General features: G+C 44.5%; 1 protein-coding gene across 4 annotated transcripts in view; it reads right to left on the reverse strand.

Annotated features, from left to right (window-relative positions):
* The window catches only part of LOC106741043 (ADAMTS-like protein 3), a 236339-nt gene that overhangs the window by 10987 nt on the left and 200669 nt on the right, over positions 1 to 24683 (reverse strand). For 3 of the 4 annotated variants that reach the window (XM_014612608.1, XM_014612607.1, XM_014612606.1), the window contains exons 8-17: positions 22873 to 22975; positions 20252 to 20350; positions 8762 to 8903; positions 8171 to 8264; positions 5399 to 5784; positions 3643 to 3772; positions 2451 to 2673; positions 1359 to 1669; positions 534 to 661; positions 276 to 443 (exon numbers count right to left, since the gene is read on the reverse strand). In XM_014612608.1, the coding sequence (XP_014468094.1) occupies positions 276 to 443; positions 534 to 661; positions 1359 to 1669; positions 2451 to 2673; positions 3643 to 3772; positions 5399 to 5784; positions 8171 to 8264; positions 8762 to 8903; positions 20252 to 20350; positions 22873 to 22975 (1784 nt within the window). The remainder of the gene's footprint in view (positions 1 to 275; positions 444 to 533; positions 662 to 1358; positions 1670 to 2450; positions 2674 to 3642; positions 3773 to 5398; positions 5785 to 8170; positions 8265 to 8761; positions 8904 to 20251; positions 20351 to 22872; positions 22976 to 24683) is intronic. The other variant, XM_014612609.1, reaches the window with a different exon arrangement.

Below are 24683 nucleotides of genomic sequence, written 5' to 3' on the forward strand. Positions count from 1 at the left end.
TGTTGTTTATGCATACGTAAAACCCCTAAATTGTAGAGGAGAAGGCGATATAGCCCTCCCATTACGTTTTATACAATAATTTTGTTAATAATCAGAATTTTTCATTAAAAACTTAACGATTATATTCGCCAGTATTGCCCGAACTATTCTAGTTTCTAATCTATTTTAGTTCGAATTCTCGACCTAATAGCGTAGATATACCTACAAGGGCTGTAATATTACCTTCTCCTCTATGTGAACATTTTGTTTTTAATAAAGACTCGCACTTCGCTTACCTGCGCGATCGGTGTAGAGGCTCTCGCCCGAGTTCGCCGGCGCGGAATCGAGATTCGCGTTTCGTTGTAGGTGAACGGAATTGCCGAGCCGTAAATATTCCTCGCTACTTATCTGCTCTTTGGAGCGAAATTTCACTATCAATTGCGTCTCCGCGCGCGAGTTCCCCGCTAAAAAATTACCGTCGCATTTTTCATTGCAGCAGCATTGGAATCTGTGTGCGCGAGCATAGAGCCCGCCGGGCGGAACGGATCGCTTACCGATACACGCATAGAGACCGGCGTCCGAGGACGCTATTTCCATTATTTTCAGCGCGCCCTTCCTGCTGATCTTGTACTTCCTCGACTTTCGTATCTCCTTGTTGTCCTTCGACCACAGAATCTGCGTTCTGACAACGTCGTTACGTTAACATCGCGACGCTGTCTCAATTACGGTTACGTGACGCCGTCTAAATTTCCCCGAAAGCGAAATTCCACTCAAAATGCGGACCGATGGCCGAATCGAATTCGAATTCGAGTGACCTTTCATCTGTACTGAGCGAATTTTCCACTTTGAATAGCCGGACGATCCCTTTATTCGGAATCGAACGAGTGAACCTGAATATATTCCACCGTCATAGGAATATATTCGGATCGATTGAATCATTCATTTGTATGAATTATAAGTGCGTGTATGTGTGTGAATCCGCTCTCAATTTGAAAAAAAATATTCATTCTGTGATTCCGAGAGTTTTTCATCGTCGCTTCGAGTGAACTTCCGCTCGTTTTGAGTGGAGACTTCACTCTGGAAAAGGACGATAGGTTAAAGTGACCGATTTTTGCTGAAAAAGTATAAATTATATATGTAATCTTACCAGTTTTTTTTAAGTCATTGAACATGATGGATAATACTTTTATCCGTCTAAATCCATGGAAAAGTAGTGAAAATTCGCCGGCTCGAAGAATATAAGAGCACATGTATAACTTACACGTGTAACTTACGTTAAACTATTCAGGCCGGAAAGTCAGCCTAAAATTTCACCCATCGTCCTTTCCAGAGCGGACATCACTTTCAACCTAATCGCACGGTTGCGCGCTCGCGCTTACTTGTCGAATTTCCTGACGGGGCAGCGAATCTTCACGGAGCCGGTGCCTTGAAAGACCTTGGCGACCCCGCCGATCCTCAGGTCCACCTTCGCGTTGATGTCCGTTTGATTGTACGTCGTGTTCGAGCTGGTGATTATCGGCGGCACGCTCGAATCCGACTCACGACACGCCCGGGTGTTGCAGGGTTTCTCGCTGGCTGGCTTTTGCGCCGGACACTCGCGCTCCTCGCGACTCTGCTTGCGACCCTGCGCCATTATCTGTTCGCAGACCACCTTTCGTTTCTTCACACCACCACCGCACGACTTGGAGCACTGAAACGGTTCGATTAAGAGCTCCGGAAATTCTCGTCGATCTTGCGCTTGCGTCTTACAACGCGACATCAATTATTAACAGGGGTGTTCGTCGTTAAATAAACACGATCAGTCATACGGTAGGGTGTGATTTCGAACATTTCCGCGAAACGATTTAACAATCGGGCGGAATATAACGGCAAGAGGGATGGTAAAAAGTAACGGCCTCACATCCGAGTTTCGTGTATAATTAATTCGGCAACACGGAGGGGGGAGTTCAACCGTGAAAAGTACGTGAAATAAGGCCCCATTCATACAGCACGGAGAAAACGGTTTCACAGCTATTGAAAAGAATGGAAAATATGCTCCTACGTGTGAGATTCCAAGCTAATCTCGGCTCTCGTTCATTTTTACGGGTTTAACAAATATGTCACAGGTCAGACCTGCACAATTAAACAAATAATAACGAAATGGCAGGCAACGCAAAGTTTCGTCGTCAACATGTCGCTCTTCAAGCACATGTAAGTACGGCCCGGTAAACGCTATAAATGCTTCGAAGCAACGTTTCTCCTTCTTTTTCTTCTTTTATTCGGACCCGAAAAATAGATGAAGAAGGAGAAACGCTTTGAAGCGTTGGTGACTGGTGACTGACGTTTGCTGCATGCACTCTACCAGTTCATCTTTTTCGTCATTCTGAACTGTGTCGCTACTATCAACGCGAAGTTCTTGGCTGACTGCTCCGGAGCCTTAAGGTTCCTCTCTCCCCGGGTTTGATAAATAATCTCGGGCGCGCAGTACAAACCTTTCCCCATTCCCCGGTGCTCCATTTGACAGGGCAATCCCAGACGTTGCAGTATCGTCTGTCGGCGGGCGGTGGTTGCGGACACATGTAATGTGGGACGAGCACTGTCTTGGCGCTGCCGCTGCCGCTGCCGCGTGTCACCTCGTGAATACAACTGACGTCACGCGTCTGTATACCGATACCGCAAGGGCTCATGCAAGTGGTGAATTCGCTATAGTTCCACCTGCGGGCGCAAACGATGACGCATTCGTCAAGCGAGGTCGTCGCGCGGACACGCGCTGCCGCGTTCGAGAGCGCGGCGATGACGACGTAATTGCATTTCCGCTCCGCCGGGGAACCGTTAATGATGTATCGAGTACAAGAGTAGTAAGCAGCGTTTGAGGGCGCGATTCGCAAATGGCGCGTCACGAACGTCAACGTCGAAATACGTAGCGCGGCATGGAGCGAGAGAAAAACTCGGATGAATGGATTTTATCGGTATTACTGCATCTCATCGCATGCACGAAAGGCGACAAATGAATAAATTCATTCCCGATCGTCTGTCCCCGTCGCAATTTCATCGAACGCACTCACGCGAGGAAGAACATCCGTAGGACCGTGCTATCTAAATTTCTTGGAGTGAAACGAGCGAGAATTCATTCTAAGCGATAGTGGAAATACCGCTACTCGGAATGAAGTGACAGTTCGCTTTTCACAAGAGTGAATGTTTTATTCGATGGAGCGAATGTTTTACACCATAAAGAGTGAATTCTTCTAATTTATATTCTTTAACTCGTGAAATACTTTTTTTCATTGCATTGTTCCTAAAGCGTTATTAATGAGATTTTGCGTGAAAAATGAGTGAAAATATTCACTCTGTTGTAGAGTGAAAAAATTCACTCCGTAAAAATAAAACGACATTACAATTCGAGTTACTCGACTGTTGCTCTGTTTGTCCAGCGGAGATATCGCTCTAGGAAATTCAGAGAATACATTTTTCTCTCTGAGGAAGCCATTAATTAATTTTCGAAACCTACAAATGCCGATGAGGGGCCCTCGCGTTCGGTAGCCCAAGTTATCAGGATATTATGACAGCCGGAGGGTTAACGTGTCATACTTCGGATTAACGGTAACTCAAACATTACATAAACGCGAGGCATCTCAACATTTGGGCATTAAACTAATCCATATCCGGTTGCATCGTCGCTCTCACCTGGGAGGACATGGATGGTCGTTGCAGACTCGTATCCTCGCTTCGGGTTTCGTCTCGGGGGTGCACAGTAGAGGCATCGCGGTTTTCCCGGTGTCGTCGCGCACGCAGTTTATAATAAGATCCTGAACACCTGGAGATGAGAGAAAGAAGGAGAGAGAGAGAGAGAGAGAAAGAGAGAAAAAGAGAGAGAGAGAGAGAGAGAGAGAAAGAGAGAGAGAGAGAGAGAGACAAGGACCCGATTATCGATCAATCATGTGCGCGGGTTCGAATTATAGGCAAAAGATAATCCTGTCCGGAGTGGTGTGCGTAGCCCTCCGTCGTTCCTTTGTATCTATGCGTCAGGCGACACGGACTTATCTTAATGCGATTATAAGTGAGCATTGTTAATTGCACGATAACATCGATTTCGCCGAGGCTAATTGAGGAGTACGTCGACGACGTGAATTCGTTTCTCTAATCCTATCCGACGAACGATCAATGCCGGCTTTGCGCGCGTGCTACACTCTCCGCGCGCTCGTCTCTCTCTCTCTCTCTCTCTCTCTCTCTCTCTCTCTCTCTCTCGTTTTGTTATACATCACGCAGAAAATCGGCACAGCAAAGCGAAAAGGATTATCCGACCGATCGTGTCGTGCTCTCGCGGTAGTGCGCGTTTCGCGAGAGCAAACGTGACAAATGTTTCCAATAATAACGTGCGCGGAATCTTGTGAATTTAATTGTCGCGAAGATGCAAACGACGAATATGTCTACGATTACGAATACGAGCCTTAGAATCTCAATAGTGTACGTGCATATGCTTTATCAATTAACATTTCCCGATAACCTTTTTATTCATTAAATTGCTAATTAAATTACTGAGCAATTTAATGTGTCTATTTATTATGTTGCGAAAAATACTGCCTCCTAGTAGTAATATTTCTCGCAACATAATAAGTAAAGTCATTAAATCGCTCGCTAATATAACAATTGGATAAAAGGGACAAATTTATCGGACAATTTTAATTGATAACGCGTATTCGTGCAAATATATTATTGGGATTCTAAGGGTCAGTTCACACATTGAAAGCTGCCGCCGCATTTGTCCGAAAAATAATTCGGTACGTTTTGTATACACAATGGGCAATTTTATCCTCTTACACTGAAGGAAAAATATTTCGTATTTGTAAGTATAATCATCATAGTAAAAGAATTAGTGACGAAAAGAGTGATTGTTCTAATAAATGTTGCTACAGTGCCAATATTAATAATAACCTTGCACGTTGCTACTATTATTTTTCTGAATAAAACCATAAAAATGGTATAGTTGAGGCCGAAAATAATTATTAATTTCTCTCAGTATATGATTATATCAATAAGTTGACATTATTAATATCTAATGTCGCTAAAACATCCGTGCTTGGCTCCTCATGGCATCTCCGACATCGTGGGATTTTTTGCGTTACGTCAGCAGAAATTGATTCTATCGCGACGATTACGTAAACGCCTCGCGGGGAGAGCCGTTTCTCAGGCTGGGATCCCCTCCTCCTTGCGTTCATTAGCATTGGGCGACGAGCCGCGTATTTAATGCGAGTTTCCACGCGGCGGAAACTATCCATCATTTAAAATCCAGATGTGACGGGCGGGATTCGAAGGCCGGACCACCCACCCGGATGGTAGTAATGCCCGACCTCTTATCCCGCCGAGGACTCTCATCCCTCTCTGGGTGATATTATCAGAAACAATCTTGGCGGTACAATGGTGTCGCGCCTGCCGTCGTTACCTCCTAAGCAAGTGGCGCTGCAGGGGGTATATCCAGCTTCCTTCCACGAGTACGTCGTCTGCACGTCGCTTCCCGGAGCGACCTTGATGTCGCTGTCGTAGCCGTTTCCGTCGAGCGATGATCTATACGACGAGCCCGAGCTCGACTCGGGGTATCCGCCGTCGTCTACCGTCTCGACCCGGAAGGGCAGGCTGTTTTCGAACAGGTCGCCGCACGGCTGCATCACGCACTTCTCCGTCTCGACGGGCTTCGGGCCGGGACACTGTTTGTCCGGTAGCATCGCGATAGTTTTGCTGAACTCGAGGAATATCTTGCAATGCACCTCTCTATGCCTGACGCCCTCGCCGCAGGTGACGCTGCAGGACGACCACTTTTCGGCGATGAATCTGTAACGTCGTCGTCGTCGTCATTATCGTCGTCGTCGTCGTCGTCGCGATTGATCTCGCGGATCTCGTGTTGGTTAGATAATGAAGCGGCGGGACGCATCCGGCCGGAAATCCCGGTAACTGGATTTTGGGTCACGGAGGGATGAAAAGTGCGATGGTCGCTCAAGATTTCGTCGACCATTTTCAGTGCACTCGAGAGGGAAAATACAGAGACAGAGACAGAGAGAGAGAGAGAGAGAAAGAAAGAGAGAAAAAGAGAGTTTGGAGGTGTATGATGTGTTGTGAAATGCGAGATTATGAGAGAAAAAAGGAGCTAAAATTCCCGGCGAGAAAGGATAATCTCCGAATTCAGCGGGGACTTTTACGAAAGCACGTGTGTCTTGTAACAAAAATGTCATTTCGAAAAAAAAAGAAATAAATATATGTATTCTTTTATATATATATATATATATATATATATATATATATATATACATACATATCTATATGTGTACATATGTACACATATTTCGTTATCATGTTTAGTAGGAGTATATTCGCGGCAATAACGGAATAAAAGGGCACAAACGTATATCGCGCATCGGCCATAATTCTCACAGAGCTATCTGGTTTCAGTTAGATTTTAAACGAAATATTCGAATACACGTTAATTCTTTTATCGTTAAGTACTTTGTGATACGCGGTACGCAGTGATAATAACATTTACATACGCGCGAATATAATTAAAATTATTCCAACATCATCATTAAATCACACACAACGTTGAGATTTAATTAATAAAACTCGTATTTCTCTTGCATCACGTGCAACGCCTTCATTTATTTCACCGAATATTTTGAATCGTCGATGAAATTAAACGAATATCGTTTGACGTTTGTTGTTTCTGTATGTAATATGCACCTTCCATTTATTGTTATTGTATATTCCATACAGTTCAACCAAATCACTCTAGCTGATTCGGTAGATAGATTTTCACGTCAATAAATAATTCGTCAATCACAAATCGAATCGAATTTTTTATATATTTTACCAATAGTAAAAAAAAAACGAGAAAAGAAGAAATAACAAAAAAAATATTTCCATTTTATTCCGATAATGTATTATACCACATTGTGGTACCAAATGTTTTTCAATCGTGAGATATAAAAATATGTGCATTCATTTTTTTTAAGTTTTATTAATCAACTAATTATATTCTATTTATATTATATCATATTCTATTTTATATTTGATCTTTACTCGCTTATGTTCATCGAAAGTTTTACGCGAAATCCACTTTATAGCGCATTCTTCTTGTAATAAATAACGAAATGAATATCTCTTCGAGATAAAACGAAGTTAAAACTATCACGATCGTGCAATTCATATTGTGCGTGGACAATCGAGATTTTTACGCTCATTTATCCTGATAGTGAAAATAGATTTATGATGGACGAAATCCGTTTCGACAACGGACGAGTAGAATGCCACGTGCTAAAACGACGGAAGGAAATTCTCAGATAATACCTCACACACAGAGAAAGTTATAAACGCTGACTGAGAATCTATGTCCAACGTCTTATGGAATTTCGCTACGGTGGTAATGGCTCTTCCAAAGCTCCCGCCATTGTTCTTGAATTGCAATCGATGTTACATATCCCGTGAGGATTATAGAGAAACGGAAAGTTCAACCGGGAACCGGGAACTTGATGAATTAATTGTTTGGCAGTCGCTTCGCAGACTACCGAAATTGGATTTTAAATTAGATCAAACAAGACAGTTATTTGCCTTTTTCCGCGTTCCTCCAAAGATTCGCCGGTAGGAAAAAAAAGATTCGCCTCGCTCCTGTTTATGTTATGTTTAACCGAGATAGGTTTGCGCTCTTCTCCTCTTAAGCTTTAAACACTATAAGCCAAGTTATTCATAACCCGTGTGATTTTATCGTTGAAACTCTTGACTTAGAATTTATCGAAGAAACCTAAAAGAGGTGTATATATGGTAATAATATACGGTAATAATTTTGAAACCTTTTATGATAGATCACACATACGGATTCGAAGTTATTCTTAGATATTCGCCCTTAATTCCCCGATTGAGGTCGAAACGTTAAATTAGCACATTTTAACATATGTTCCATATTAAAATAATGAGAAATTTCAATAGACAATTTTTAGCACAAAATTTTTTACCGTGCAATTAGATCCCAGACAATTTTCAGTACGGGATGTGGTATATTAAGAATAAAGATATTTTTTGAAATAATATCTACCAAAATTACATATGTAAGATTTCAGGACGCGTCCTCTACTTTCAGAGACGGAAGGAAAACAGATAAATTCAACGGTCCGCAATACAGATGTACGAGCTGCACTCGCAATGTGGCTGGGCTTACGTAAGTGGTACTTACGTCGATTCGGAAGGCACCGGCTGGTCCGTCAGCTTCTCCGACACTTGGGACAGCGAATACGGTTGCACCAAAGGCAGCGTCATGCCGTCTCCATCTAAATAACATTTCGTATGCCGTCTCATTTCCGATGCATATTCCCACAGCGTGCACGGTAACCGCGTCGGACGATATTTTTCGCTCACCGCCCGGCTCTTTATTTTCGCGAGTTTGTTCCGCGCGATGAGGCGCGTCAAATCGTTCGGGCTCCAACAGTTCGGGAAATCGCGAAACTTTGCCATTACTATCGCTCGGCAAACAAGATGCGGCGCGACGGTGTGCGTCCGCGCGCGAACGCTCTTAGTAAACGTAAAGAACGCGCGGCGACGAAAAATACTCTGAGTTATTACGACGCGTATATCCGAGCACGAGGAAACCGATTTCCCGAGCTTGAATCTCGTTAATTTTCGCTCCGTTCCCCTGATTGCGCCCAAGTAGTTATACTCGCGCGCGCGCGCGAATATCGCCAGTACGTATGTCCGGATCGACGCGCTTATAGCGTGTTAAATCGCTTCGCGGCAACGCGAGTTTAACTTGGACTTGTAACGCAATTACATGTGGGACAGGCGACGTTCGTCTTGCACTCCTGCTCGGCATGAGGACGTTCCGCAGGGTCGCAATCCCCGGAGATAGCGCCAACACCGTCTCTGCATTCGATCGTCCTCGTTCGCACTCCAGTGCCACAGGTCACGGAGCACTGCATAAATAAAAAGGATCGAATGCACACTTTGCGTAGAGTTGCAGAGAGAGAGAGAGAGAGAGATGCGATATGCAGGCCGCTGATAAGAGGAATAATATACAGCCTTGGTCATATTATTCGACGCACTTCGATTTTTTAATAGAATAATATGGATCGGGACAGTACGCGCGAGAGGGGAGGAGGAGCGGTGCGAAGTGAAGGAAAATATTCGAGAAGTGGAACTCATGCGAAGTCGGGAACATTCGTGCAAACATTCGAGCGTTTGAATGAATTACTGATAATTAAAAATAACAATATTGCGTTATGCAATAATAATGTATGACTTTAGTGTTGTAATACATATAAATTAGGAACGGGTGACTTAATAACAATTATAACGATATCCTATACATGCATGCGCGATGTTATACGGCGTACAAACGGGGAAGCATATCTCTCATACGAGTGGATGCGTGTGTGTGCTTGGAATTTTGCCGTCCTGCTTAAATCAATTTCTCGCCTAGGTTTTTTTTTGCGCGGCATAACGAAAAAGCGCGCGGAACACGAGGCGCAAAAAGTTCATCCGACGAGGGATAAGACAGAACGCTGAATTCGAGATTGCGGCGGCCTCTCCCCGGAAGTAAGGTCGAAAAGACGCAATCGAAACTCTTCGACGGTGTGCATTTACGAGTCGGCAACTACTTCGCACGAAATACCGGATTGCGGGCGAACTAATGGTCCGAGTGCGGTGTAATTTAAAATTCCGGATTGTCATTTTCGGTTCTCATTTCGTCGGAAAGTCTCGTTCGGGGCGAGTTGCGCTCCCCGTGAGACTTTCTCGCTTCGCGACGGAGCTCGTGAAAAGAAAGCTGGCCGCAGGATGGAAGGAAGGTGAAAGTGTATCGGGAAAAAGGAGGATCTAGCAAAAGGAATCGAAGTAAAACGAATGAAAAGGGACGTGAGGGAAGAGAGAGAGAGAGAGAGAGAGAGAGAGAGAAAGAAGAAAGTGAGGCGACGTGGAAAACAACGCAGAAGTTGGAACGTGAGGCCTTTATCGGTCAAGACAACGAAGGTGGTAAGGTGACGCGAAAGGAAAAGCGGAAACCTACTCGACTTAGGCGCACCGTACTTCGACGACCCCTTCGGGTCCTTCACCATTCATCCTTCATCTCCCTCTGTCTGTCTTTGCTTTTCATCCTGCCTCACCCACGATCGTAACTCGGAAAGAGTCTCGGGACGATAGCGGGACGAAAGGGAGGGAACGCTTTAAGGAGCCTTGTGCTTTCAGTTCAATATTTGCATGGCTCCCGGGGGCTCACAAAAGAGAGAAATCTATCAATTCCTGTCTTCCAGGGGCGCTTCTCCGCGCTCCGCGGAGCCTCGGATGAAATCATTACCGTGCTACGCTGACGGATACGGAGCCTTTATGTATCGCTACTGCTGCTGCTGGGGAGATAGAGAGAGAAAGAGAGAGAGAGACCGAGAGTGCGCTATTCCGGACCACCGCAGGATCCGGGAGAGAGAGGGAGGGGAGGAAAGAGAGAGGGAGGGAGGGAGAACCGAACTATTGTGTATCGATCAGGAATGAAGTGCCGTAAATCATGGCCCGCACTTTTGCGTGCACATGACTGGGAAGATTTAGCCGCTATTCCACCCGGCGTGTATATTCCGCCGCAATACGCTCATTGGTCTGCGTGAATGAACGTAATGGGATAGCGATTCGTTGTTGCGCGCGAGACAAATAGCGCGGCCCGCGGAGAGATTGAGACGCACGCTCGATTTGTATGCTCACGTCTATCAGTTCGCGAGAAATATCGCACTATCGCACGCGTAATGGCACGTTTTGTATCAATTAGTGTGACCGAAGGAAAAAATAGTACTACCGTTCAAAATAATATCTATTCGATCCAAGCGAAATGACCACTCCAATATTACTTGGCAAGTATTTATCAGAGGTAGAAATATATAATTGACTATAGAAAACTATAATTGACTATATACAATATGATACTTCCTTCATATAGACATTTACTTGTACGTGTACAAAATAATTGCGACAGGTATTAAATTCGTAATATTGAGAATATATCAGAAATTCTTTTTAGAAAATATTTACGCATGACCGACGCTTCATCGTGGACTCCGTTGGATTTCTCGACTCCGCGCGAAAAAGAGACCGAAGAGGAAACGAGGAGCTGACTCGAGGAGTCATAAGAAGGAGACGTATAAGACGGCTGCAATCGAATATCCGAGGTCTGACTGGATTTCGTGCGAAGTGGCTCGCTGCTATTAGCATCGCACATTGGATATCGCCGAGTATCGCGTCTTAAGAGCGGCGGATATCGTAATAAATATACATACACACCAGGCGCCGGGCGGCATTTAGCAGCCTCCATGAATAAAACATGACGCCTGCATTCCGCGCGGGGAAGTCACGGGGATTTTTCCCCCCCACATGTCCTCCGCCGTGAAACTTCGGTTCGTACGGGAGACGGGAGATGCGCGCGAAAACTACGTAAGAACGTCGTTCTTTACCGCTATCTGCCCGGGACGTTCATCGTCGTGTCCTTATTTATGCAACGGGGTTGCATTCCCGAGGATCACGAGAGAGGCTATTTCTGCGTTCCATCGCAGTGGAAACTCCCAATGAGTAATCAGACGAGAGTCGGAGTAGTTTACGGCTCGCGGAGGTTTCTTTTTTCTTTTCGAGAGAATGAATCTACTACCGAGAATAAATGTGTTTTCTCGCCGACTACAACATTCGACAATGCGAAATCCGACATCTCGATGCCCGGTCATTATTCTATTTCTTACTTAACTTCAATTTTATTCTTACTTATGCTTGTCCAACACTATGTCGTCTTAATGATTAGGATCATTGATTTCTACATACACTGTACTTCTACGTACCGTATTTCTTATACTTCATATACCATGACAGTATGATTTACAATGTTTTCTACGTATACTTTGTGTTTTATGTACATACTTTTATGTATATACTTCAATTATATTTTATTTTATGTCTTTTTCCGCCGATAATTTGCGTATTTGTTCGTTCCAGTCTGTTTCCTTTCTTCTTACTGATCTCGTTCTCTTAATCTCTTTCTCACATTGATGTATCAAATAGGTTTATCTCTCGTTAACAATAAGTAAATTTCTATCTTATGGTAATAAGCTATTTTGTCATTCAGCACCTGTATATTTACGTCGCAGTTTTTTCTTTGTTTCACGACCGCAATGAAAAATACATGAGCAACCAACCAGCAAGTTGAATCTCGAATTACGCGCGAATTTTGTATCTCGGCGAAAGTAGGCAAGACGTGCGAGCTGGAAAACAATAAGAACGCCTCGGACAGGATTTCGATCTTCCGACTGAATCCTTTCGCGCGAGGCGTTTGCGGTTCAAGGGCCGAGATGTGCACTCAGACGTTTCGAGTTGGAGGAATTCCAAGTAGATAAGTACCGCGCGTTGTCGGACATGTAAAGTCGCGCGACACTTTTATTGCGGAATAAATTTGAATAACATTCTAAGAAAGTGAAAAAACGCGCTCGATAAAGCGCGTGCGGTGGCTCGAGAGCCACGCGTTCATCCCGGAAGCGGAAGTTCGTCGGATGTTAAAACGTCCGCATCCATCATAAAGTCGCACGAACAACATGCAATTCGCAAAGAGAAAAAGGGAGAGAAAGAGAAGGAGAGAGATCCAGGATCAGTTATTGTATCGAGAGAGAGAGAGAGAGAGAGAGACGTTTTAATCCCGACGAGGATTCCTCACGATCCGAGTGTCGCATCGTTATTCGTTACTCCGCTGCGAGAACAAACTTCGAGGCAATCAGAGCGATTCGTGGGGCGAACTAACGTCGCGACGCGACTCGCACACTCGGCGAAATGAAAATTCTGGAAGGATTCCAGGGACTGTATCGATTTGCTGAGCGTAAGTGTATATTGCGACAAGAAGAAGCTGACCAGAGAAAGAAAGAAAGAGAGAGAGAGAGAGAGAGAGAAGGGAAGAACGAGAGAAATAAAGGGAACCATCGAGCGTGGTGCCAGAAAGTATGCCAGCGAACTGTCACAGGCCGAACATTATGCAATATGTACCGTGCCTGTTTGAACTACATATGAACACGCACAGTGCGACGAAACGTTGGTAAACGAAACGTGTGCGTATATACATATATATAACGCGTTTCGACCACCGCATAAATTTATTCGAGGTTCCTATGTTTTATGCAGACGTTTTATGGTAACTCCACACATTCGCTTCCGGTGCAGCGTTTCTTGTATCTTACCCCCTAAATGTATTTTACGACTCCCGGCTACGGGTCCGTGCGTGGCCGGCCGGTCGGCGAACAAAAATATTATTTTTCCCGTGCTGGGACAGCCCGGTAATTTCGTCTTACAAATCGAAGCCAACAGGAGCGCGTTTAATCCGCGCACGCAGAAACGGATCGTATGACAGATCGAATACACAGCCGTTATCAGATATATTAATCCAATCGCGCGGCAATAATCCGGTCCTGAGAGAGCATTGTTCCGGGCTTTCCACCGTTTGCTTGAAACGATATAGTTATATTTTCGTGCATCGTGAAGGGAAAGAGTCGAAGGAAAGGAAGGGAGGAAAAAATCGAACGGTGAACGCTGTTTGAGAGAAACGGAAACAAAGGGGAACAATTTGTTCCGTAATTAAACGATCGCTCGCTTGGTTTCTCCCCCTCCGCCCTCCCTTTCTCTCTCTATCCTTTTTTCCTTCGTAAACTTTTCTCAGGCGCATCCTATTCCATTCACCCCTCCTCCCCTCCCCCGTCATCGTGGACAATTCGAAGTAGTAAGGGAAGCAGAGGCGAGAGGCGCGGCATCGATCCGCGAGACCGCAAAGGCGCGCGTGCATTAAATCTCGAATGTGCACCGGGACGAGAGTCCTGGAATGTCTCCAGGAACCGTCTCGATTTTCGGAACGCGCGAGCGAGCGACTAGGCGGCGACGGGACAAGAAATCGACGGGCCGTTGAACGCCGTGCCAGGAGGGTGTCGTCGAAACCGAGGGCGCCGCGGAGTCGTACGATGCATCGGGAGTGCAAAACGGCGGCGGTTGCCTCGATATCTGAATCGCTGCCCGACTCGTTACGACGCGACGATGCAACGTTAGCAACGCTTTTGCTTTCGCGAGCACGGCGTGTTCTCCAAGTCGAATGCTGCGCGTGCAAGCTGTAACCGACGGTTACGGACTATCCCCGGCTTCGCGATGCGCTTATCGATGAGCCCGGTCGACGAGCCCCCGGTCTGCGAGGCGTCTTGGCAAACGTGTAAGATGTAACGCACGTGCGCGTGTTTCGCGAGTGACTTCGTCAGACGGAGATACGAGGGCCTCTTTGACAAGCCCTTGTACATCCTCTGTTCTCTTTTGCTCTTTCTCTTTCTCTCGTCTCTCCTCGCAGTTCCCGTATTTTCTTTTCTCCCTGTTCCCTCGCCGAGAAGCCGGCCGGCTAGTGCGCGTACTTACTATTTCTCATTGTCTCTCTTGGAAAAGGTAATATCTCGTTTTATCCGTGAAACGTAAAAAGAAGAAGAGCAGGGGAGAGAGAGAGAGAGAGAGAGAGAGGAAGGACTCGAGACGAGCCAGAGACGAAGGATAACGCGGAACGGAAATATTTATCGATTTGTTTTTCATTGTCTCGTCGTATTACACAATGTTGAGATATAAGAAGCAAGCAAGAGAAATCGCTCGCGCGAAACTGCGTCACGTACTTTTCTCATCGGGCGGCGGGGGCCGGCAAGAAAACGGCGTCGGCAAATATATGCGCGCTCGCGCTTTTGTCGCCGGGGAAGGGAGATTTATCGGTTTGGTTTTGCATGTTACAGTTTCGCACGGAGTATAACGAGATATTGTTCACGTACCGAAGTCGCGCCGGTGAATTGTTTATGTATCCCCGGGATAAGGTACAGCCGCCCCCGCCGGTGTATGTAACATTCTATTTACTTATCACTCCATCTATCACCGCGTCTACGTTTTCCCCTCGAACCGGAGAGAGAGAGCCTCGATTTCCGCGGGCGCGTCCTCCATTCTGCCGCGGCTTTGCCATGGAAAAAGGGGTAACGTAATCGGCCGACGAGGGCGGTGATGGTTGCCTTCCACTAGGTCAGCCCGCAACGCGGATTCCGGGGGAACGACGGAGAACGAAAAAGGCACGGCGGTGCAAAGAGGCGCTTATTTGGCGACTAAAATTGTCCTGTTTGATGTTGGCGGCTGATGTGGCCTGGGGCGTCCTCAAAGAGCATCCTCGCGGCGAGGAGGAGGGGGGGGAGGCAGCAGCTCGGAAGACGTTTCGTGCGCGCAGTGAAAAAGATGAGAGAGAGGGAGGGAGGGAGGGAGGGAGGGAGAGAGAGAGAGAGAGAAAGAGAGAGAAGCATTTATTATAATCCTATGACAAGTCCCTTAAAGACTTAAGAATATATTGCGTATTAGTGTCGTATTTTCAGTGGCACATTAAGAAGACCGCTCATAAATTCAGTATTTAAATGAAATGTAGATCACTTTGTAATTTGTTCATAATATTTCATTATTTATGAGCAATATGTCCTAAAGTATACATGAGGACAACAAGTACATCGGTAAGTTTATATACAACAAAGAAAGTAATTATAAATCAATTACACACGGAAAAAAGAAGTAGCTCCCGCAATTAAAAACTAACTCCCACAGGTAAAAATTAGCTTTAAATTTAGTTAATTTACTTAATTATTTGTCCCTGTATCTAGTTTTTAACTTCCACAGCTAAAAACTAGATCAAGCAATTAAATTTCAATTACATCATATGGACGGCTAATTCATTTTTTTCCGTGCAAAAGTAGGTTTAGAAGAAAAAGAAAATAGAAGGAAGGAAAAAAATGATTAAAAAAAAATTATTAGATAGATAGAGAGAGTGAAAGAGAGAGAGACAGGGGAGGGGGAAGGGAGGAAGATAAAGAGCTCGTTCGCCCGCACGCTCGTTAGCTCGCGCGGTTTAAACGCGATTCGTACACGGGTTTACGACGGGGTGAGGCGAGAAAGCGAGGCAACAGGAAGGTCAGTCTCCATTTTGGCGCGAGAATATTCTTCAGGAGAGAACGGTTGTTATCCACAACGAGCCCGCACGTTCTTCTTCGCGCAGCCGCGCGAAGGGAGGATTCGCCGGCGGCACGGCAACCACGGCGACCGCGCGCGCGGTGTTCCGCTCGGGCGATTCACGATTCCTCGCCTTCGAGGAAATCCGATTTACTCGTCGAGCGCGGACGACGTCGGGCGCGAATGAGAGTTTTATCCGCGCGTTCGCCCGCTATTCGATACACAACCGGGTGCGCTTGGAAAAGCCCAGCTACGTTCCTCCCTCTCTCTCTCTCTCTCTCTCTCTCCACACTTGGTCCCTTCCTCTCTCGCTTTCTTGCGTCACAAAGCGAAAGTGCGAATCGCGTTATTGAGTCACGGGATGTTGTTCCCTTCGTGAGAACATCCCGAGGAAAAGACGGATATCAGAACCGCCGGAGTCTCGCCGGGAGTCGAATTAATAGTTTTTTTCCCGGCGGCGCTCGGCTAACCGGTGTGTGTATTTTACGCGAATATTTCATTTCCATTTTGTATGTTTATACCGCGGAACGGGCGCGGCCCGGGCGGCGGTATCGAGTTACGCGCGCGCGCGGCAGTATCTTTAAATATTTGGCATCGATATTTGCCTAGTCGGAAAATCTCGGACAAGCCCGCTATACATCCGCCGCCGCGAAGTTGCTTAAACGTAGATTTTCATTTACACGTATATACATACCGTACAGTGCCGTGCATTAATGCCGTCCCGTTCCCTATTGGCGCAGAGTGGTATCGGAAATTTCGAATTAGATGTATTATTTCGGAATATCCGTGCGTCATGATTATTGATTAGTATTTTGCGAACCGGCAAGGACGTTCTAAAACGGGCACGATCGTGACGCGCGAATAGGTAGAAATATACGATGTGCTTAATCCGAAATTTGCTCAACAATATAATTATTACGCACACACGTGTTATATATAACACTTATATTGTTAAGTGGAAGACTTACAACATTGATGTAACGTTACCATGCCAGATAATGTTTGGTGAGAAACAGTTCTCTTTTAACTGAAATAATTCAAATGCATTCAGTTTTCAGCTACATAAAAGCAGAAAGGAATCTAAAATTGCCAAGGATCTAATCGAAGAATCATATAGAATAAAGGAAGAATTATATTATAAGCGGTCAATTTTTAAACATTATAAAGTGGCAATTTGTAGAATGAGCCCAGCTTAATCATATTTTCACAGTTTCTCTCTAATTCTGTCGGTATTCTTTAAAATTCTCTATGAACTTCTATTCATCTCTGTGCTATCTGGAATTGGTGCACGGCGGTGTATGCTCCACGTATAAGTAACAATCGTTAGCGTGATTTCGTATAATATGTGGTTTGTGTAATGCCTATCACGGAGATACAAAGGAGTAGCAACAATTGCTCGCGGCGTACGCGAGAATTCCATTTCAATTTATCTCAGCGCGTTGTGGCTATTCAGTGAAAAATTGCGGGCGCGTCGGTAGCGGATTAGAATATATTTTAACGAAGGCGTCTTTCTCTCTCTCTCTCTCTCTCTCTCTCTCGCTTCCTCCTTCCTATTTTACGAATAAAGCCGCAGAAACAAACAAGCTGCCTTAATCAAGAATGAGAAATTTATCTGCGTTCTATGCGAAACGCAAACGAGTTGTTTGCGCACAATTATGCACAAACTGAATTACACGCGAGTTTTGATTCGTAATTCACGAATAACACTCGCGCCCAATTCCGTTCAATTGGTGCGTTATTCATAATTTTCTCGTACTAATTGAACATCAGGATTTGCATCGGAGGGTTATTAAAAGAATTACGTTGCCATAATTCGCAACTTTCTTCGTGAAAACGAAGACGGAGAGAAGGAGCGCAATAAAAGCGGGAAACGGAGCAACTGTGGAGCTCAACTGGATGGAGATGCGGCGCACGAACGAACGCATACACACATACACACACACACGCGGCCGGGATCGCGGGCAGAACAGTTTCAACCTTGTCTGACTCGTCGACTTCCTTTGTTCCGTCTGCAGAAGCGCCCCGAAGCCGTTATACACCGGATAAAAACCGTACGAGTCAGACCGGGCTTTTTCTTGACAGCTAATGAAGCGAGGAGAAATAGAATCCATCGGTGTGCGTCAGGTGAAATTTATTCCGCCTGAGAAACAAAAACAGATATCGCTCTGGTCGTTAAGCGATCTAATGCGAATTCTTTTTCACTGTCGGTGGAATCAAGAGCAACAAGTATCTCAATGTTAAATTTAATGTCTTTTCGCAAGGAAATATATAAATAAGTTCTATTCAAAATAGAGGTAAATTCAGGCATACGCAGTTGCGTAATACAATTTTTAGTGAGATAAAAGAAAGACAGCCTGCTGACTCCTGTGACATTTCGTGGTTCCGCTCTTGACTATCGCGCAATCTGGTACGTTGATTCGACACCATCAAATGGCTCTCATTTAAAAACCACCATTCGAATGGAATTTTTTGACAAAAGAAATATGGCTTCGTTTGGTACCAAGAATCTTCCGATGCACTTCACATGCGGTTATTACGAGACACCCTGTACACATATTTATGTATATAGTATTAGACCAGCTTTGAAAGAGAAAGTGAGAGAGAGAGAGAGAGAGAGAGAATTTGTCGCGCTTGTTGTCGCATTTCTATTGGCGGGGATCTTTTCGAGCGTCATCTTTATTGGATGTAACTCCATCCAGCTTTTGTGTCCAACGTGCAATTACAACGCGGCTTTTGCAGAAAATCGGATTCCCTTGCCGACGGAGACGACGGGAACGCGAACGGATTGTAGGATCGTGATTGTGAGGAAAGGGAAGTTACGTTTTCGTGCGGCCCTCGAAACGCGTCGACGACGGCGAGTACGTCGTTGTTGCCGTCATTGTCGTCGTGCAAAAGCATGCCGTCGTGCAAATCGCACGCGGCCGTTAATTTGCTTTGCCTTTCAAACGTTACGTACGACGTACCGTAACTCCTCGAACGGGGAAACGGGTTGGAAGTAGTTTTACGCGCTCGCGATATTATCGCGTAATTAAAGGCTCCGCCGCCCCGTGTGTATGCATGCGCGCGCCCGTGTGACCGACCGTGTCCGAGAGTATAATAATACCGTCGTAATCGTGGATTTACGGACAAATTAATGCAAACTTTTAGTCATACACGTATATTACACTGTGTGCGTTTATTTTAAGAGCTTCCGATCGAGTCGGCTAATCACACGAGGGAGGGGTGACATCGATAATACAACGCGCGAGCTCGAGATAAGTGTTACATTCATTGATAATAACGCGTCCAATCGACGTTAAATCTAGTTAAATCTTTCTTCTTTTCTATAGTTCTAATTCGAAAGACCTATAATTGATGTAAGGAACATCGGGATTGTATATATATGTTGATTACAACGAAATATTTCCGGTTATATAAACTATAATATCTTTTATACATCTTTTTTCCTGTAGCACTTCGTGTTTATATTTTCACTCGGCGTCGTAAGATAAAAGCTTGAACAAGTATCTAACTCTGGACATTCTTATCATTGTGGTCCTTAAATATTCAAACTTTCAGCACAGAATACATGTACAGAATACATTGAAGATATACAAATATTTTATATTTAAAGATCAAACATTCGTATTTAGAGAATTATTTACCAGGACAACGGCAGCAATGTCCACAGTTTGTACGCGTCGGGCATCGGTACTTTTATCTTAATCCGACGAATTCGCGCACTAATACCCGCGAATCTAGCCATCGTCCCGATCGTCGTTTCGAATCGTCCGACCGCTCGGAAAAGCGCAAAAACGACGATCCCGACGATTCTGATTTCGGCCGGAAGAGAGAATACCGCAGGAAACGCCGGACTTATTCACCGGGTCCTCGCCGCACGTAGAGCACAACATTCGCGCGGGGGACGTAAAGGGAACAAAGCAAATCGCGCGCGACCATTAACCCCGTCGCCCCGCTCCGGCCGGCCGGCAACGCTCGACGAAACTCCGAACGCGGAGATAGCGCGATTGAGCTGAAGGCGCCGCACAGTCGGGGGAGAGTTTCGTGTATTTAAACGCGAGCGGACGCGCGTGTACCTAAATCCTGTGATTGCGGTGGTCGTCAGGCTTAACGTTCGCGCGTTTCCCAAATGATACGAGCGAGCGGCATTCGCGCGTCTCTCCGCCACTTTCGCGTACACCCGCATATTCACATTCACACGCATTACACACACACACACACAGCACGACAGGTCTCACTCGCACAGAATTGCATGCCCTCTCACCTCGCTCCATTTATCGGCCTCCCACATAGGGCAGGACACGGTGTTGCAGCTCTCTTGAACGCGCGGTTTGTGCGTGCCGCTGCACTTGTGGTCCGGCAGCTGCAACGATAAGGATTTAATGTAAGTCCCGGCAAGTGTGCACACTTGCGTGCAGGCGCGTGAGTTATAGGGTGTTAGTCTTGAGACCGCGTCCTGCGAGCGTGCCTTTCATATCGGAGATTATTAAACGTTGGGAATTTTCGGCGGCGGAATCGCGCGGCGAAATTGCACCGAGAGATATCGGCGGATTCGGAACGTCCTTGCTTTGGACGATTGGGTCTTTGCCAACGTGAAGCTTTGCGCGACGGTGTAAACGGATTAAAGGGAAAGTCGCGCAAACGGCTCTTAGCAGGAATTCAAAGTTCAATCGCGCGTCGGGAATGTTTAAGGCGGACGCGGCTATAGGACACACACTGTACACATACATGCGATGCGCGCATGTGTCACGCAGCTCCATGTACACGTGTGTGCGTTACACGTTACGGTAAGGTGGTTTTACGATAAGGTGGTTTTACGGTGAACGGCGGCGTATACTCGCGCGAGCGGCTCTTTGAGTTTAAACGAACCGAACTGGGTTGGGGAACGCGGGATCTTACAAGATCGTCGTGAGAAGCGAGACACGGTACGTATGTAAATGCGACTCGCTCTCAGACAAGTGGGAAAGTACGGTATAAAATTCCCGAGATGAGAGAGAGAGAAAGAGAGGGAGGGGGATGGTTAACGTGCTGTCCGCGCGGAAGCGCGTCGGAATTATGGCGTGTCTAACGTCACTGGCGAAATGTGAAAAATGTGGCGTATTTTATCGCGTGCACGCGTGTAACGCGCTGATTCCGTCGCGCGCGCACTGGCAGATTTATTCCGTAAGATTTATTTGTCTTTACATCGTAAAGTTCCGTTGCGCCGACATTTCTCCGGTGGAAGCTCGGACACTACCGCGGACATTCTTCGAGGTTCTCGGACCGCGACCGCTATTTCTGACACGACCGAACAAACCTCTCTCTCTCTCTCTCTCTCTCTCTCTCTCTCTTCTCTTCTCTTTCGCTTCACCCTTTGTTCTCCTGTCAAAATTTAAATGACTGAATTACGAGGGTGTGGGTTTGGCATTTCGTAAGGGTAAACCTTGGAAGTTTCGCGCGGATGTATGGCAGTAGTACAACAATACTTCAATATGCGTGCATACTTGATGGTAAGTCGGTGGAAACTAAGGATGCATTGCTCATAAGTCGGAATAATGAAAAAAATTACGAAGAAGTTACAAATTGATCTGCATTGCATTTAAAAGTTTCGACACCAAACGTTTAATGGATAATCAGTTTAGTGTTTAGTATTCCTGCCTCGGTATTTCACAAAAGAGGTTGTAGGGTGAAACGAGTTTGATAAGAATTCGATGAAACTTGCACTACGTACACAGTATTGAAATACTGTCTAACTCGATGCTCGTACAGATAAAAGAAAATCGACCATTCGGAAACTGAGATATTTGTAATTAAAGTTGAGGTTTTTTATACGTGTTTCTTGAAATTATCGCGTTATTTTTAACTTCTACCTTTAATATCTTTTAAACTAAAAGTAAGATTTTAATCAAAAACTACAATAGTATTAAAGACTAATATGCAAAAGTAAGATTTTAATCAAAAACTACAATAGTATTAAAGACTAATATGCAGACGTTACGCACGCATTTTAGAATTATTGATCATTTCGTTTTAAAAATACAATGGTGTAAAGTTTATAACTTATAATAACACTCGAAATACATACACATATGCGTGTACTTAAATATTTATACTTTCTAATATCTGTGCATCTCTACCAGATCAATTAATGCATAAATAGAATGCATTAATAAAAAAAAAAAATATAAAATAATATTTCCGTATCTATAATATCGTGTGTATACATATCTACCTTAACTTCGTTTCAAATTAACGTTCATTATTTAAATGAAATAAATGTATAGGAGCGTAATTTTGTTCGGTGAACGCTAAATTTATGAATGGCCCCCTTATTTATATACCACTGAAAATACGGCAGTAACGAGCAATACATTTTTAATGCGCGCATATTTGATGGGAGTCAGGAAATGAAGTTACGCAAGGATGTTAATCAAATTACCAATTACGATACGCTGATTTCATCGAGTCAAATCTTATCGACGTGAATTATCGGGAAATATTTTTCAACGTGACGGTGATCCATGTTTGAAAAGATTTAAAGTTTTCAGTTTTGTGTTGTGTGTTTGTATACAGAAAAAAGATTTCTTTAGATTTAGTATATCTATTCATTTGGCTAAAATTTGTTTCATAGAAACAAATAATTTCTTCATAAGAAAATTACCTTTCGAACAAATTTTTTATTTAAGATAAAGACATATATTCGAAAATCGCACTTATCAATCGAAACATTAGTTTCTTTAGAGCGTGCCAATGGTGAAATTTGTTTGAAGGCGGTAAAATTTATTAAATTTGAAGAAAGTCTTTTTCTCAGTGTATGTGATAAACGTTTTCTCGAGCCGAGGTCGTCGTTCGGCCAATCAACACTTTTACTATCGAAGAGTTTCGCGTGTTCTCCTTTTGACTTACCTTAGTGGTTTCGTTCCCGTTCTCCTCGGTGCAGAAGACGGACCTCGTTCGCGTACCGCCGCCACAGCTCGCGCTGCACACGCTCCATTCTCCAGTAGCCCATCTGGAAAGGAAAAAGAGATCGTTGCGATGAAAACGGCAAACAACATCACGGAGAGAAGGAAAGAGAGAAAAAAAAAAATATATATATATATATATATATATATATATAGAGAGAGAGAGAGAGAGAGAGAGAGAGAAAGAGAGAGAGGTAACACCGAGTTCGTTACTGGAATCGCGAAGTTACGCGGTTACTTGCGTTCGCATGTCGCGAAAGTCATAAGCAGCGCTGTACACGTGCCAGTAAAAGTTAATTAACATCCCGCCCTTGTCGGCAATAAAAGTCCATGACAAACTCGTGACTTATTTAAGGTCTGGTGTAAAAAAAATGAGCGCGTCGTCAATATCGCACTCGCGCGATGTGAGCTTTATGGCTCGATATCGTCGCTCGGAAAATGCGTTTAAAATTCGACGCGCGTTCGCCCATTGATACGTTTCCTTGTTTTCGCTCTTGTTTTTTGCTTTCTGCACTTATGGACGTAACGCGTCATTTTTCACGAATATAGCGCGCGTGTGAAACGAAGCGCTCTCTCGCGAATCGTGCATTTCGGCTCAAATTGCAACGCGACGAATGTAATTTCTCGATATAACATAGTTAAAATAATGGACATTTTATGGTATCTTATGAATGATAATGTTATATGTTTGACGATAAGTGTCGAGTACGCGCTATATACACGGCGGATCACTTGAAATTGCCATCTATCTAAAATAACGTAATAAATATCGATTTTACAGAAAAATTATTCATACAAAACTTAAGTGATTTTGAAGGAAGTGTATTTTTGTCGTCTAATTTTTTTCTATGTGGAGATGCCAAAGTCACATGAAAATCAACTTCATTTTTTTTTATGGAATTATATAGTTTTTTAATGCCAATCGATTTTTTTCTTCGTTCTATGTATAAAAATACTAAAGTAAAATGATGAAAAAGTGAATACTTTTTCAAAATATTCTATTTTTTATTCTGATATTTTTCAGTACAAAATATGAAATATCTCATAAAGTACTCCCTTCTTAATATATACACAACAACTCTATAATTAAAGTCAGATACCCTGTATGTATCCGTTGTGAGACACTTTCAGTAGGTTATGTGTTTTGACAGTAACAGAGATATCATTTTGTCAAATTGAGTCTGGCGTTTATTTAGTCACACAGACTTTTTTCGTATAATAAATCAGTTAAATAACGCGCGCGTAACGCACATTTGTGTTGGTCCGGCGCATTTAAAATTCGGCGCGCATGGGCTCTTGATACGATTTTTTTTTGTTTTCACTTTTGTTTCTCTTTCCGCACTTATGGGTATAGCGCGTCATTTTTCACGAGCGCGCGCGTGCGAAACGAAATATTCCTTCGTGATTCGTGTATCTCAGCTCGAATACAACGTGATGGTGATTTACCGCGCCAAAAGCCGATTTATCGATCCTCTCTTGTCTGACAATTCGACGTTAAATTAAGTACGGGTTTCTCGCGTTTTTTGGGGAGTGAAAGAAGAAGCATTGTCGCGTTTCCGTCTTGCACGCGACGATTCTCCTTCGCACGCGAAAGATCGGAGAGGAATATCGAGGAAGGGCTGACGACGGAGGAACGTGGCCGCGCTCTCGAATACGATCTCACTCATAATCACGCGAGTATTTCAGACTTAAACGGCGAAGCGTTTCTTTATTAAACTCCCCACGGACACCTCTTTGATGGTTTCCATTTCGGAC

This window comes from Dinoponera quadriceps, unplaced genomic scaffold, assembly GCF_001313825.1.
Source record: "Dinoponera quadriceps isolate SergipeBrazil2010 unplaced genomic scaffold, ASM131382v1 scaffold367, whole genome shotgun sequence".
NCBI classification, from domain to species: Eukaryota; Metazoa; Arthropoda; class Insecta; order Hymenoptera; family Formicidae; genus Dinoponera; species Dinoponera quadriceps.